Here is a 17,283-nt window from a genome sequence, read left to right on the forward strand (position 1 = left end):
ATGTATGTCCTTCACAACACCCTGTGGTAACATATGGCCAGAATACAACATCTTTTTGGGAATTACTCTCTGAAGACAACATGTAAAAGAAAGTAATTACGGATTTGGTTACTTAGCTTGTATCTGGATTACATGCTTAAGTTTCAATGACTAACAGGAAATTTAACTATAACATTTAGATTATGATAGACGACATAACACATTATACAAAGTATGTATCCATTACAACTTTAAGATCCTTAAACAACAATCTTTTAATTTTAACCTCAGATTTCTTTGAAAAACTTGTATGAAAACTATCATTTTTCAGAAGCACAAAACTTTCATTGCTTACTACTGCCCTCTAGTGAAATACCAGAAAGTCAACAAGGCTAAAGAGATTATATCACTTAAAATGCTTCCAGGTCAGCCATACTTGCCTCTATAATATCATTTGTTCCAATTTCCAAAAATAAACCACCATCTGTATTTTAAAACTCAAATGTTTTGAAAGAACATATACAAACTAACACATCTCTAATATGCTCTTGCCTCATGAAAACAGCACATTTTCCCTGCCATCTCTATGTTTTGTAGACAACGCCAAGTATTGCCTATAAACTGAACACATGTCCTGCATATATTTATAAAACCTATTATTCAAGGACATGGATGCTGAAAGTAGTGAAACAACATGTATTCAATGAAGATTTCCAGCTAAACATCCAGATTCTAAAATACATGTATGTATGTATATGTGTGTGTGTGCATTGTATGTAGTTGGTAGTTTAGTTGCTAAGTCATGTCCAACTCCTGCGACCCCATGGACCGTAGTCCACCAGGCTCCTCTGTCCATGGGATTTCCCAGGCAAGCATACTGGAGTGGGTTGCCATTTCCTTCTCCAGGGGATCTTCCCAACCCAGGGTCTCCTGAACTGCAGGTGGTCTCTTGCATTACAGGCAGATTCCTTACCAACTGAGCCACCAGGGAAGCTTTGTGTGTGTGTGTGTGTGTGTAATTTTTTCCCCTCACATTTAAGACCAGAGAAATTTGAATGCATCTTATGAACACAGGCAAGGCAGAAGTCAGGGCACAGTGGTCATTATCCAGATATTCACAAATTTGGTCATAGCTGGTTATATTACAAGTACTTCTCTAGTAGAGTTACCTGCATTTGTGGTACAGCTACTGAGTTAAACTGCCACTTACAATGTCTTATAAGATAGTACTCTGATTTGACATTAAAGCAAAAAGTTAATGTGTAAGGAAACACAGAACAAAAGAGCAGGCAGTGAAGCAAAAATTTACTGGAACAATTATGATTCCACATTTTCTTGCAATGCAATAGTCAAAGGCTTTATAAGCTTAAGAAAGGAAGGTACCCAAAGTAGAAGACATTTTTGTATTTTGCTACTTAGGTTACAAGAGAAGAAACAATAAACGAAACAAAAACAAGAACAGCTTAAATTTACACAGTGGGTGTGTCAGCAGCTTCAAAGAAATTCCAAGAGACAAGTTGAGCACTCAAGAAAAGCTGTCTCATCAATTCTCTTGACAGCATAAAAGCACTCTATAGTGAAACACGGACATGAACAGTCAACCCAAAAAAGTGATTGAGAAGACATGTTCCAAATGTGAAGTTTTAGGAATATGCTTACAACTTATTTCACGTACATTTGCCTTATTTTGCATGAAGAAGATTGGTATGATTTTTTAAGTATGTAAGGCTAAAACACTTCTATCACTGATATAAAACAAAAATGATAAGTGATAAGACAGCAAGGCAGTGACCTTTCCCTTACAGTGGTACCAACTGAGCCATCAGGGAAGCGCACAAAAGAGGCGCATCTTACAATCGGGTCAGAGACTCAGGGAAGCATGCCATCATGGGAAGGCTGAACAACCTCACATTTAGAGCAGAGTTCTGTCTTCAAAGGTTATGGAGAACCACTGCTTTAGTTCTATGTTCAAATCCTTAGTTTATCACTCTAATTTTCTCCACTATTCTTGCCTGGAAAATCCCATGGACAGAAAAGCCTGGAGGGCTACAGTCCATGGTGTCACAAAAAGAGTCAGACATGACTTAGCGACTAAACAACAACACAATTTTCTTTAGTCCGTTAGTTTCATTTATCGTAAATCTATAAAGGTGGCGCTAGTGGTAAAGAACCCACCTGCCAATGCAGGAGACACAAGAGACACAAGTTCAGTTCCTGAGTCAGGAAGATCTCCTGGAGGAGGAAATGGCAACCCACTCCAGTATTCTTGCCTGGAGACTCCCACGGACAGAGGAGCCTGGTGGACGACAGTCCACTGGGTTGCAAAAGAGTCAGACACGACTGAGTGACTAAGCACAGCACATTTAGCATAAATATATCTATATCTATACATATATATGTATAGATATACATAATTCATAAACTCCTGGAAGACATGTTCATTTTTTTTTTTTTACTGGTAAGTGTACATAATTAAAAGGGCTGTCTAGGTGGCACAACGGTAAAGAGCCTGCCTGCCAATGCAGGAGATGGAAGAGACGCAGGTTCAATCCCTAGGTCAGGAAGATCCCCTGGGGGTGGGGGGCATGGCAACTCACTCCAGTATTCTTTCCTGAAGAATCCCATGGACACAGGAGCCTGTGGTGGGCTACATGCTATAGGGTCACAAAGAGTCAGACACAACTTAAAATGACTTAGCATGAATGTACATAATAAAAAGTTCAGTAGTCTCTGCATTTATAGGCATTTCAGTGGTCCATATGATACATTTTATATGAAAACAGCATTATTCAACATTTCCCCACTTGGTGGCACCAAAAAATTTAAATGTCTGCATAAATAATTGTGCCTAGAGGTTCTGTTTTTTATTTTTTTTTTTAATTTAAAAAGTAGCAGATTCTCTTTCAATTTAAGCTGAAAACACTAAGTAAGACAACATGTCGTTTGATGTTCTAAAAAATTGAGTGCTCAATCATCTGGCTATTCCTTTAAGATGTGGTACAGTGGATATTATCTTGGTAAAATTTAAATAATCAACTATTTTCTGAACTAAACAACAATGTGTACCTAAGTAATTCATACTCAACTGATACATAAATTACAAAAGCTTCTGTAGTTTCAATACTAATAGCTACCGATTCTAGAACAGACATGATTTTACCGTTAATAATTAATTTCTTGTACTCAGGGTCAAGGGCTTCCCTAGCGGCTCAGCAAGCAAGAATTCCCCCGCAATGCAGGAGACACAAATCAATCTATGGGTCAAGAAGATCCCCTAGAGAAGGATACGGTAACCCACTTCCAGTGCTGGAAAATCCCATGGACAGAGGAGCCTGGAACGCTGTAGTGCACGGGGTTGCAAGGAGTCAGATACGACTGAAATGACTCAGCACACACGCACAAGGGTATTTTAACCAAGCCAGTATGATCATTATACTTGGCTTGATGGCATACATGATAGCTTTCAGTTTCCATTTCAATATAAAATATATGAGTTTGAAATACTTAACAATAATATTGCTCCTGTAGGGAAGCTCTTTTTCAAAGAGTTTTAATCATTTCCCACATTTTCCCCACCCCCATTCATCAGCCCCACAGCTTAATTCCAACCCACCAAAGCAACACTGTTACAATGTTAGTCAGAACCTATTAACTTTTCCATTCAGAAACTTCCATTGGCTTCTCACCTCAGCAGAATAAAATCCAAAATCCTAGGCATGGCCCACAGGGCGTGCAGAGCCTGCCCTCTGGCGCTCCTCCAGGCACTCACCTCCTCCCCCAACCGCGCCTGCCCGGCTGGCCGCACCCCCTGCTCCTGCCTGAGCACAGCGCGGTGCCCTCCCCAGAAGCCCGCACTGCCCTCGCCGCACAGCTCTGCCCGTCCACCTCAGTCCAATCTCTGCTCAAAGCTCAGAGACGCTACTTCCGGCCCTCACTGCCGTCTGCGCTCTCTATCTTCACAGCATCTGCCTCTTGACTGTCAGAAGACAGTTTTCCCTGGTCTCTCACTTCTGCACATGTTGCAAGCCAGGCACTCACTGCCCTTTTTTTTTCTGCATGATCTTTTCAAGAATGTTTGTGCAGCAAAGAGCCTGGAAGACAAAGAAAGTATCTTCCTCTGGAGCAAGGGCAGGCAGGTCTCCTGGCCACTGTAAAGATTCAGCTCCCCTGCACCCTGGGGTCCCAGCTCTGTGACAGTCCTGCTGGGTGCTCTTCACGTGTCCCTGTGAGGGTCGGGACTCAGGAAACTGGTGCAGGGCAACGTGGTCCCGTGGTCGCTGCCCCAGCTGGGAAACAGAAAGTTCTTCCTCCCGACAAGCAGTCCTGCCTCTCTGACCAACACCCATGGAACTGTAGCAGTCAGGGAAAGTCTCAGATTCCTCTTGGTTCCTGATGAAGATCCCACTTGTTAGTTTCCCCTATTTCTGATCATTTCTCTTGACTAATCCTTCACTGACCGCTATATCCTCCTTTTCCTACAGTTTTCAGAGCAGTTTACAAAAAGTATCATTTGACGTGGACCTTTAAAAATCCTTAAGAAAAATTCACATTTAATGGGGAAGAAATTGACCCACAAAGGGTAAAACGCAAACGTATGATCAGCGTAACAGATCAGTCACAGGGCGCAGAGTCCAGGCAGGTCTATCCCTATTATGTTATTAACTTGTGACTGTTTCCTAAAAGACAACTCTCCTGCTGCACATACATTGTGTCAGATGGGAGGTTAATTCCCCAGATACCTTCCTTGTGTAGCAAACATGAAAAAAGCAAAAATGGCAATGAACAAGAAAACTGAGTACTCAAATAAGCACCTGAAAGATACTAAAATGTGCATATTTCAGACTTCTTTTATTACACATTATGACACTTGAATGATTATCTAACAAAACTAGATTCTGCTATCTAATAGCCCATTTCTTTTATGTTTCAAAGAAGACGTTCGAACAATCCCCCAAATGTTTTCTTTATAACCAGTGTTTTCCATCTTTGCAACTTCATTAATCTGAAAAAGGTTCTATATAGTTTAAAGCTTCCTGCACAACTTTCTTTTGGGAGGCAGGCAAGAAGCATTTTTACTAGCTTTTCCTCTATAATTTGAGCAAAAAATGGAAAAAGCTGTCTGTGCACAAGTTAGTGAGGCTATTATAATTCATGTCATACCATTCCCAGAGAAACTGAAGAAGAAAAGAAAAAAAAAACAAGTCTCTGAAAGTGTAAGATTAGATTCTTTATACTGGAGAAATATCAAGTTATGAAAAATACCTGACTTTAAAAGCCCTGTATCCCCAAATGGCTTTCCCAGTGGCTCAGCAGTGAAAGAACCTGCCTGCAATGCAGGAGACGTGGGTTAGATCCCTAGGTCGGGAAGATCCCTTGGAGGAGGAAACGGCAACCCACTCCAGTATTCTTTCCAGGAAAAACTGATGGACAAAGGAGCCTAGAGGTCTATACAACCCATCCACAGGGCTGCAAAGAGTCAGACACAGCTGAGCAACTGAGCACACACACATGCGTGCACGCTAACTCATTTCAGTGACCCCAGCTCCGAGACCCCAAGGACTGCAGCCTGCCACACTCCTCTGTCTGTGGATCCTCCAGGCAAGAATACTGCCGTGTGGGCTGTGCCGGAGTGGGGTGTCGTGCCCTCCTCCAGGGGAACTTCCCTACCCAGGGACTGAACCCCCATCTCTTACATCTCCTGCATTGGCAGGTGGGTTCTTCACTGCCAGCACCACCCCCAAATAGGATGAATCTACTCAATTCATTCTAATATGCTTATAAATCACTAAATCTACTACTGCATAGTACATAACCACTTCAAGGTCACAACTTATAAAATTTGTTTCTGAACACTAAATTCCACAAATACAGATAAAATGACTAAGTAATTAAAAATGTACCCTCTTCTCAAGAAAAGTGAAGAAAGTACTAAATATTAAAGAGGAAAACAGAGCCAAGTTCAATATACTAATAAGGCAAAAACTACTTCATAAAGTGATTCTTTAATTATAACTCAATTATCACCATCACACTTACTGTGTAGATTATTGCTGCCAACATTCCAATCAAGGTCAGAGAACTAATGGAAAATGACAAGGCAGCTAAACCATCTGCAAAGGAAGAAAAATAATGTTTAAAATGTATAGCTATTCAAATGTTTATATTCAACAAATCAATATAAAAATTGGGTTTCTCACACATTCCAAAGGAATAAACCCCATAGGCATTATCCTGTTCTTGAAGGGCTAACTTCAAATGGAAAAGTTTTAAAATAGTTCTTCATAAATGGAATTCTTAAAGATCTTTCAGATTAAGACTTTTTTTCCCTCACACCTCTTAAAATTAAAGGAAATCACTGCCTAATTATTGAGCCTAAAAAGAAATCAGCAGAATATTAGATGCTCAAAAGTTGGCCAAAAAATTCCCTGGCCTTTCTCAGTGGCAGACCTTGAGAAATAATGATAGGAATGTCACTGTCCTTGACCCTTTCTTCCCCTTCTGCTTGATCTCAAACTCCTAGTTTCTTTGTTCTTAACTTTCAAGTAAGTTTGAAAAATATAGCTTATAACTAAAATCGTAAAGAGTTTATTTCCCTCTTTAACATGAAAGGAGCTAGCATTCTCCTTTAGGGGAAAAAAAACACAAACAAATAGGAAATTGTTTCAAAGATAATACGAAAACAGAAATACTATGCTACCAAGTTATATTTAAGAAACCACTTAAAGGAAGGGGCTTCCCCCGTGACATGAGCAGGTTACGAATCTCCCTTCCCCATCACTGCCGTTTCAGTGTATACTGTGCCCTGGACATCCTCTACTATGTGGGATGTACTACCTTATCTGTGGCTATCACTCCTTTTGCATTCATGATGGTGTAAGTTGATCTTTTGTGACTTTTCAAAGAAACAGTTGGATAACTAATAAGAACCTGCTGTAGAGCACAAAGAACTCTATTCAATACTCTTTAAAGGCCTATATGGGAAAAGAATCTTAAGAAAAAAAAAGAGTGGATACATGTATATGTATAGTGGATTCAATTTGCTATATACTTGAAACAAACATAACATCGTAAATCAACTATACTTTAATAAAAGTTTTTTTTAAACAAAAAAATAAAAAAATTTAAAAAAGGAAGGGGCTTCCCTGGTGGGTCAGACAGTGAAGAGTCTGCCCACAATGCAGGAGACCCCGGTTCAATCCCTGGGTCAGGAAGATTCCCTGGAGAAGGAAATGGCACTCCAGTCTTCTTGCCTGGGAAATTCCATGGGTGGAGAAGTCTGGTGGGCTACAGTCTATGGAGTCACACAGAGTCAGAGATGACTGAGACGCTAACACTTTCACTTTCACTTTAAAGGAAGACCAAAGAGTGGGTTGTGAGAGTGACACTTTCAAATAAACATGCCAGATAATCAATGAAATACTATGCAAATTTGAGAATTCTTAAATATTAAGAATATTAATATGTATATATTCTTAAATATTCTAATACCATTAAATATTATTCTAATAGTCAAATTAGAACAATACTAACTGCTCTAGTTTTAATACAGGTTCTACTAGACCAGTATTGACCTAGTTTAAATGCAGGTCCTGTGGAACCAAATATAATTATTAAATTAATTCATTGTATCAATATCAAATAATAATAGAATTAGAATGACCTACCTTATTAAAGCTAAAATCTCAGTTTTAAAATATAATACTTAAGGAGAACATATTACTAACAAGTTCAGAAACTATGCCAGGCAAATTTTTAAGCCTCAATTTTTTAAACTGTAATACTACATTTTACCAAATCAAAGACACTGATGCCATTACTTTTTTGATCTTACTAGAAGTATCAACAAAAAGTATTCATACAACTAGGAGAGGCCTGGCATTTGGCTAATAGCAATTTTAAAATATTTTCACTTATAAAATGCATCATAAAATCAGAGATATGAAGACATGTAAAAATATGCATCCCAGAATTGATAAAGAGGAGTGTTCTGCTAAGATATCTGGCCAATCAAAAAAATTAATATTACTAACAGTGATAAACAAAATGTACTCTAAAATATAGTGTTTAAGATTTGAAGTTTTTAAATGCTAATTAAGACTAAAGAGATTACAGCAAGTAATTATATAGATAGCATTACAACAGTAATGCTACCTGTAAAACAATAATGCTACCTGTATAATTACTGATTCAAGTTATGTGTGTGTTATGTGTTAGTCACTCACTCATGTGACCCCATTTACTGTAGCCTGCCGGGCTCCTCTGTCCATGGAATTCTCTAGGCAAGAATATTAGGGTGGGTAGCCATTCCCTTCCCCAGGGGATCTTCCCAACCAGGGACTGAACCTGGGTCTCCTGCATTGCAGGCAGATTCTTTATTGTCTGAGCCCCCAGGGATTCGAGTTACACTAGCACTCAAAGACCAACAAAACTTAAAGAGAAAAATGTTCATGGCAAAAGGGTAGTTACTCAAGAGACCTGAAGGAGTTAACTGCAGGAAAAGAAGCAATTTATTTCTCAGCAACAGGGTCAGATGCATAAATCCTGACATGCAGTATCATTAGATACCAGGCCTGCTACCATCTTCTTGCTGGTATCAGCAAGATGTTAATGGACCACAGTTTACAAGATGAAATCTTAAGTGGAAAGCAAGAAAATTAAGAAGTTGTATAGCAAAGACTTTAAGACTTAATTTAATCATCATTTAATACTGTATCTAGGTAAAGAGAAAGAGGTGCTAATCAAAGAAAGTACAGTACCTATTAAGAAGAATAAATATAAAAGCAGTAAGAATTTTCCATGTTTATAAATTTTCTAGGTTTCTTTGAAAATAAAGTTACTATGTACACGAAATTTTGAATAACAAAATACCCATTCTTATTTAATAGCAGTTTCTAATACTAACTATATGTTTTAATGATAAAACACTTTCTTAAACTGACTTCCTAAACCTGCTTTCTTTCCCCCTCTAAAAATGTAGGCTATGCTGATTATTAACCTAAGGAAAACTTTTGGAAAAGGAACTTCAAAATGTTTTGGTGAGGTAAATTTATAATAAAGTATCATTTCATCCACATAAAACCTCTGTAATTGGGGAATTCTCTGATGGTCCAACAGTTAGGACTCTGTGCTTCCACTGCAAGGGACACAGGTTTGACCCCGAGTTGGGAAACTAAGATCCTCAAGCTGCAAACAGCAAAAACAGCAAAAAAAAATAAAGAAAAAGAAAAAAAACCTCTCCAATTTATATTCCACAAAAAATTACCTAATCATGATCAAAAAGCAATATAAGGTTCTTTCAGTTTAAAAGTAAAAACCGGTATCTAGCATATTTAACATATTACTCTATATTATCCTAAGTGAATTAAAGACCATACAGAAATTATAAAACCTTTACTGCTAAAATACTGTGAAGATCACCTTTTCTTTTCAACATGGTACTTTTATAAAGAAGTCAAGAGACTGACTGTATAACAGCTAGATGGATTCCTAATCTGCCTAGCACCCTTTAAACCATGAGTTAAAAGAATTATGAAGTTAAATTCTTAGCAGCGTAAAAACAGACAACTTCCAAAGAAAGTCACAAGTATCATGAAATATGAATTACTATGGACTTTTTTTTTTAAAGAATACTTACGACTACTTCCAAGTTCTTCAAACAGGAACTTCACCTTTTCCCACTCTGTAGAATTTTTGTTATCAGGAAGATTCAATGGAACGAAAGCACTACAAAGGAGAAAGTAACTCTGCTTAATGGTTTTAAAGACAAAAGGTTAAATAAAAGGAAATGACCTGAAACTCCATTTCTAGTAATTTTTTTAAGGTGAGGTCAACTTTCCCCCTCAAAGAATTAGCAAATCCAATCTACACCATGTACAGAGGGGTGTGAGAAGTTTCCCATCTGCGTGTTTAACATATCACACATTTGTTTTCATGATTTAATTTCTATGTTCAGTAGAATTAGTTTCCTTTGTAATCCTATGTATTTTTTGCATTTAAAGCTATTTTGTCCACAGCACAAAAAGGTTAAGAATCTCTTGTTAAATTAGAATAGAAGTCATGTTTTCAGTATATTTAAATGCATAAAAATGAATAGAAGGAAAATACACTAAAATTAACAGTAAATATCTCATTGTAGAACTAGGTGTGATTTTTACTTTCTTAGTATTTTTCTGGGTATTTCAAGATTCTATCTAATATACATAATGAAGTAGTTTCATTTATTTTTCAATCTACAACTGAAAAAAAGAGACTGACAAAAAAAGAAAAGCACTTCATTATCTAGCTCAGAAACAAGAGACTAAAACCTCAGCACTCCCTTTAGATTGTGCATGTGAATTCTACCTCCTAATACTACCTCCTATCCAACTAATCTTAATTGTAAGCAAAGCGGTAAAATCTATTTTTTTGTAACGGGATAATACTGAATGAGTTCAACAATATATTAAGATAGCCATTCTGATAATGTATGCAAGTAAAACAAAGTAATTACTCTAATTAAAAAAAATTTTAGACCTTTGTTTGCAAGGCGGATTCTTTACCAGCTGAGCCACAAGGGAAGCCCAAGAATACTGGAGTGGGTAGCCTATCCCTTCTCCAGTGGATCTTCCCGACCCAGGAATCGAACTGGGGTCTCCTGCATTGCAGGTGGATTCGTTACTAACTGATCTATCAGGGAAGCCCTTACTTGGTAAAACCAATATTTTTTATCCTTATAAAAAGACGAATCAGCAGACATATCATGAGGTTATTTAAATTTCTATTTGCACTGACACCAATTCACTATACTCATCTCAATCTGTGAGACTTATTTCTCATTACTTTTACAGAGAAAAGTGATTAGCCACAAGGAAAGAGCAAGACATGCAAAAAATTCATCATTTGTTTCCCTGGTTATAAAATCAAAAACAATAAAACCATTAAGATGGAATCAAAAAACAAAGAACAGCTCATGCATAATATACTGCTATAATAACATTAACTTATATATTAGCACTTGAATAAAAATATAAATTAAAAAAATATATAAATCAAGCCAAAAAATCTATATAACATTCTTCTATTTTATTTCGATGCAGTTTTTTGCAGAGATATACATACATATATATATATGGAAAAAATTGTACATGTGTATTTTTGAAAAGTATAGTTTGAACTTGTTAGTTGGAATACGTGGAAAAATTCTATGTTGCACAAAATATAATCTCCAGTACTATTAAGATAGAAATATGTATTACAAATATCTAAAAACAGCATTCCTACTTAGAATATTCAGTATCTATATCAGTTTTATGTAACCAAAGGTTCTGTCCAATGGGAGAAGAAAGTAATTAACTCTTGCTCTTGACACTTTCATGCTCAAACTGCTGAACAGGGCTCTTAAACAATTCAAATATTTAGAGAAACCTGACGTGCCCAAAAACAAAAATCTTAAATGGTCCAAACTACTGTCAGAATAACTTCAAGAAAACAATTACTCTGAAGCAACCAGCAGAGTGCTAACATTCTAGCACTATTATCTTAGGTAGAACTAGAGGGAACAGCTAAAGCATAAACCCTAAGCATGTTCATCAGCCACCTTGCCACCAGGACCATGTAATTCAGAAAGACATAATATACCTTCTCATAAACTAAGAGCAACATTCATAAGCAGAATCCAAGATTTATAACTAAATATGTCTCTATGTCATGGGCGATAATATTCAAAACATTTAACAATGAATCTTGAGCTTCCCTGGTGGCTCAGATGGTAAAGAATCTGCCTGCAATGCAGGAGACCCAGGTTTGATCCCTGGGTTGGAAGATCCCCTGGAGAAGGATATGGCTACCCACTCCAGTATTCTGGCCTGGAGAATTCCATGGACAGAGAAGCCTGGCAGGCTACAGTCTGTGGGATGGCAAAGAGTCAGACATGAGTGAGAGACTTTCACTCACTTCCCATGGCAAAGGCATTCACATGGCAACATACGCTGGCCTTGGTTCTGAAGACCATGCTGAACCAGGATTTACACTCTGACTGGGCGAAGGGTGGGGTAACTCAGGAGTAGCTGCTGACTGACGTGGAAGCATTTCAACCTTTTAACAACCAGAAGAGGTCAAGCAATGGTCACCAGTCAAATATCAGCCCCGCAGAACTAGACTGAGACCTGCCGGGCAAGCACCTCCTGACAGATGCAGAGGCCACTTTAGTAGGAAGAGCCCAGAATATAGACACTTCCACTCTGATGGGGAGGCATTCACTGACATAGTTATATGACTACCAGGCATTTACTGAATGGTGATGATACTAAAGAAACCAAAAGTGTAATGAGACTTGTGTGATTGAAAGCTACAGATATCTTCTTAACCTCAGTCTCTCTCTCAAAAAAAAAAAAAAAAAGATCCAGCAAACTGTTTATACCTTTATACAGTTATACCCATACAAGTATCTATTCTTTAATCAAATTCTTTTCCCATTTAGGTTATTATGGAATGTTGAGCCAAGTTCACTGTGCTGTACAGTAGGTCCTTGTTGGTTATCTACTTTAAATATAGTAGTGTATACACTAACTGAATCACTTTGCTGTAAACCTATAACTAAAACACCATTGTTAATCAACTATACCCCAACACAAAGAAATGAATACAGAGAACCTCAACTTTCAAAGACACACAATACAAGATCAAGCTAAGAACTAAAATCCTCATAAGATTATAAATTTCCTTTCTGTTCTTAACAATAGTAAAACTGCTTAGAAAAAATCTTCAACACCCAATCTGAGTGAATTAGCTTAATACAGATTATCTCTTCAAGAAGAGACAAAGGAAAGGCTAATGAATTTCAGTAGATATGAAATTGAAACCATGAATTTAAGCAAAGTTGAAAATAAGATTTTTACCTCCTACACTCAATCACCAAGTCACATTTATCTTCCAAACAGTCTAACTGTGTGTTCCTCTCTGCTCTCTCGAACTACTCCAGTTCAGACTCTCACCTCCCACCTGAACCACAACAGCGGTAGCTAACTGACTGATCTTCCTACCCACCATCTGTCTCTCACTGACCAACTCCCAAATGCCCCTTTCCACGCATCTTTCAGTGTTGCAAAACATTCACACATACTTGCTTTCACAGGTACAAACACCAATATATCCACACCTGCACTGCCTTTCAGTTGCTCAGCAGGATAAAACTCAACATCTTCAACACTGTATGCAAGATCTGGAGCCCACCTACATGGCTAAGGTCTGGTCTGTCACTTGCCAACACAAACACTTAAAATGCTATCTTACAATTTTTTTTTCTTTTGTACTGAAGGATCAAGAAGAGATGGAAGGAACACATGGAAGAACTGTACAAAAAAGATCTTAATAAACTGGATAACTATCATGGTGTCGTCAGTCAGCCAGAACCAGACATTCTGGAGCATGAAGTCAAGTGGGCCTTAGGAAGCCCTGCTGTTAATAAAGCTAGTAGATGCAATGGAATTCCAGTAGAGCTATTCAAAACCCTAAGGGATGAAATTGCTTTAAAAAAGTGCTGCACTCAATATGTCAGCAAATCTGGAAGACCCAGTGGTGGTCACAGGACTGGAAACGGTCAATCCTCATCCTAATTCCCAAGAAGGATAGTACCAAAGAATGTTCTAACCATCGGACAATACACTCATCTCCCATGGTAGTAAGGTAATGCTTAAAATCTTACATACCAGGCTAGAGCATTACATGAACCAAGAACTCCCAGGCATCCAAGCTGGGTTCAGATAAGGCAGAGGAACCAGAGTAACATTGCTAACATTTGCTGGATCATAAAGAAAGCAAGGGAATTCCAGAAAAACATCTACCTCTGTTTCATCGACTACGCTAAAGTCTTTGACTGTGTGGATCATAACAAAATGTGGAAAACTCTTACCAATGGGAACACCAGACCATCTTATCTGTCTCCTGAGAAATCTGTATGTGGATCAAGAGCAACAGTTTGAACCCTGAATGGAACTAACTGATTGGTTCAGGACTGAGAAAGCAGTACCACAGGGCTGTCTGCGGTCACCCTGTTTATTTAACCTATATGCTGAGCACATCATGAGAGATGCCGGGCTGGTTGAGTTACAAGCTGGAATCAAGACAGGCAGGAGAAACATCAGCAACCTCAGATATGTGGAGGATACCACTCTAACGGCAGAAAGCGAAGAGGAATTAAAGAACCTCTTGATGAGGGTGAAGGAGGAGAGCGAAACAGCCAGCTTAAAACCAAATATTAAAAAAAACTAAAATCATGGCATCTGGCCCCATTACTTTATGACAAATAGAAAGGGAAAAGGTGGAAGTAGCGACAGATTTCCTTTCTTGGGCTCTAAAATCACTGTGGATGGTGACTGCAGCCATGAAATGAGAAGATGTTTGCTTCTTGGTAGAGAAGCTATGACAAACCTAGACAGTGTGTTGAAAAGTAGAGACATTATTTTGCCAACAAAGGTTCGTATAGTCAAGGTTATGGTCTTCCCAGTGGTCATGTACAGATGTGAGAGTTGAACCATAAAGAAGACAGACTGCCAAAGAATTGATGCCTTTGAACTGTGGAGCTGTAGAAGACTCCTGAGAGTACCTTGGACTGCAAGGAGATCAAATCAGTCAACCTCAAGGGAAACTAACCCTGAATACTCACTGGAAGCACTGATGCTGAAGCTGAAGCTCCAGTATTTTGGTCACCTAACGCGAACAGCCAACTCACTGGAAAAGTCCCTGATGCTGGGAAAGATTTGAGGGCAGAAGGGGAAGAGGGCGACAGAGGATGAGATAGCTGAATTCCATCACTGAAGCAATGGATATGAACTTGAGCAAACTGCAGGAGATGGTGAGGCACAGGGAGGCCTGGCGTGCTATGGGGTCGCAGAGTCAGACACAACTGGAGACTGAACAGCAACTGGGGGAGGGAGGATCTAAATTCACGTTACACTTTTCACACCATTCTTTAACTATTCCATGCTAACTTCAGTTTCTCCGTTACCATACAGAAGAGACTCAACCTTGTCCCCTCCCCCTCAAACTCCTATGCTAAAGTGCTAAGTCCCCATGTGAATGGTACCTGGACACAGGGCCCCAAGGGTGACTCTCTGACCTGATGGGACTGATGTCCTTGTAGGGAGAGGAACAGACACCAGAGCTCGCTGGTGGCCAGCAGAGAGGAAAAGCCGTGTGAAGACACAGTGAGAAGGTGGTCATCCACAAGCCCAGAGGAGAGCTCCCACCAGACACCAAACCTGCTGACACTTTAATTATAGACGCTCAGCCTCCAGAACTGTAAGAAGTAAGTGTCCACTGCTGAAGCTAGCAAGACTATGGTATTCTGTTAAGACAGCTCAAGTAGGTGGCTAAGTGGTAAACAATCCACCAGCTAAAGCAAGAGACGTAGAAGACATGGGTTCAGACTCTGGGTCAGGAAAATCCCCTGGAGAAGGACATGGCAGCCCACGTCAGTATTCTTGCCTGGAAAATTCCATGGACAGAGGAGGTGGTGGGCTACAGGTCACGGAGTCACAAAGAGTCAGACAAAACTGAGCACACATGTACATTATTCCCTGCCAAAGAAGACTGATATAGATTTTGGCACTATGAAGCAGGTTTCTACTTTGTAACAAATACCTAAACGTGTGCATGTGACTTTGGAGCTCAGTGCTAGGGAAGGGCCTAAAGACATCAGAGGTTGCGTGCCAGAAAAAGTCTAAACTGCCGTGATGGGACTACTGATAAAAATGTGGATGTTAAAGGCAATTCTGGTGGGAACTCAGGAAGGAAAGAGTGCTCTAGAGAAAGCCTCTATCATCTTAGAGAAAATATACAAGTTGTTAGAATGCTGGTAGAAATATGGACACGAAAGGCCATTCTGAAGAAATCTCAGCTAGAAATGAAGAATATGTTAATGGAAACTGAAAGAAAGGAGATCATTATTAGAAAGTGACGAAGAGCTTGGCTGAATGGTTTTATAGTGTTTTATGGAAGGCAGAACTACTCGTGAGAGATAAGACTGGATATTTAGCTGAGGAAAATTCTAAGCAAAGTGCTGGAAGAAGCAAGTTGCTTTCTCCATACCATTTATAGTAAAATGCAAGAGAGAGATAAGCAAAAAGGAACCAGCCTTTTGAAAACAGTGAGAAGGCACGTTCTAAGAGCTTGGCTGAACAATCACTTCTCAAGGAGATTAGCACCGGCAGAAACCATCGATTTAATCAGCTGTCTCAGAGAAGACAGGAATAGACAGGGTGACACCAGCAGACACAGTCAACCTGAACTAAGGTAAGGGAGCGCAGATGAGACACAGTAAGGGAAGGCGCTGAGACTCGAGATTCGTCAGGATGGGGTCACAGGGTTATTTAGCTGAGAATACACTTTCATCCTTCAAGAAAGACCCTAAAGGCACTTCAGTTACCATCAGGGCTGCTGCTCCTACTAGATTAGAGGACAGAGCAGCTTCCTCCTCAGTTTCAGAAGACAGGGGCCTCTGCTCAGTTTAGCTGCCAAGGAGCTGAGGCAGAGTCAAGGGGGCAGGGCCAACACCCAGAATCAGGGGGTGGGGCCCGCAGGGCTGTGGAGGGCTGGGGGCAGGGACCCACCCCTCGGCGGGCCTGGAGGGCAAAGCACCCAGCAAGGAAGATGATTATTCCTGAGCCTTAAGATCTAAGGGAATCTGCCTTGCTAGGTTCTGAACTGATTTGGCACATTCAAATCTCCTTTCTGATGTCTCCCCATAGGATGGAAATGCCTATCCTGTGCCTGTCTCACCACTGTATATGGGAGCACATAACCTGTGCTGCACAGGTTCACTGCTAGGGAAGGATTCTGATCAGGATGAGTCATCAGGTCTCACTCACTCCGGATCTAGATGACATTCAGATGAGATTCAAGACCCAGATTCGATACTGGTTAAGACTTTTGGGCCTTGCTGGGATGAGGTAACTCCATTTTGCACGTGAGAAGAACATGGATTTGGGGTGGGGGACAAAAGAACAGAGTGCTATAGACTGACTTTGTCCCCACAAAATCGATGTTGAAGCCTCAATTGCCAACAGGACATTATGTGAATACAGGGCCTGTAGGGAGGTTCAGTCAGTCCAGTTCAGGGGCTCAGTCCTGTCTGACTCTTTGCAACCCTATGAACTGCAGCACGCCAGGCTTCCCTGTCCTTCACCAACTCCCAGAGCTTGCTCAAACTCAAATCCATTGAGTTGGTGATGCCATCAAACCATCTCATCCTCTGTCATGCCCTTCTCCTCCTGCTTTCAATCTTTCCCAACATCAGAGTCTTCTCCAATGAGTCAGTTTGTCGCATCA

At 39.6% G+C, this 17,283-nt stretch overlaps 1 protein-coding gene across 1 annotated transcript in view; it reads right to left on the reverse strand.

Annotated features, from left to right (window-relative positions):
- Positions 1 to 17,283, reverse strand: part of LMBRD1 (LMBR1 domain containing 1) — a 132,251-nt gene that overhangs the window by 57,059 nt on the left and 57,909 nt on the right. The window contains exons 6-7 of the mRNA XM_065911336.1: positions 9,614 to 9,702; positions 6,016 to 6,089 (exon numbers count right to left, since the gene is read on the reverse strand). Of these exons, the coding sequence (XP_065767408.1) occupies positions 6,016 to 6,089; positions 9,614 to 9,702 (163 nt within the window). The remainder of the gene's footprint in view (positions 1 to 6,015; positions 6,090 to 9,613; positions 9,703 to 17,283) is intronic.

Source organism: Muntiacus reevesi, chromosome 19 (assembly GCF_963930625.1).
Source record: "Muntiacus reevesi chromosome 19, mMunRee1.1, whole genome shotgun sequence".
Classification (NCBI taxonomy): Eukaryota; Metazoa; Chordata; class Mammalia; order Artiodactyla; family Cervidae; genus Muntiacus; species Muntiacus reevesi.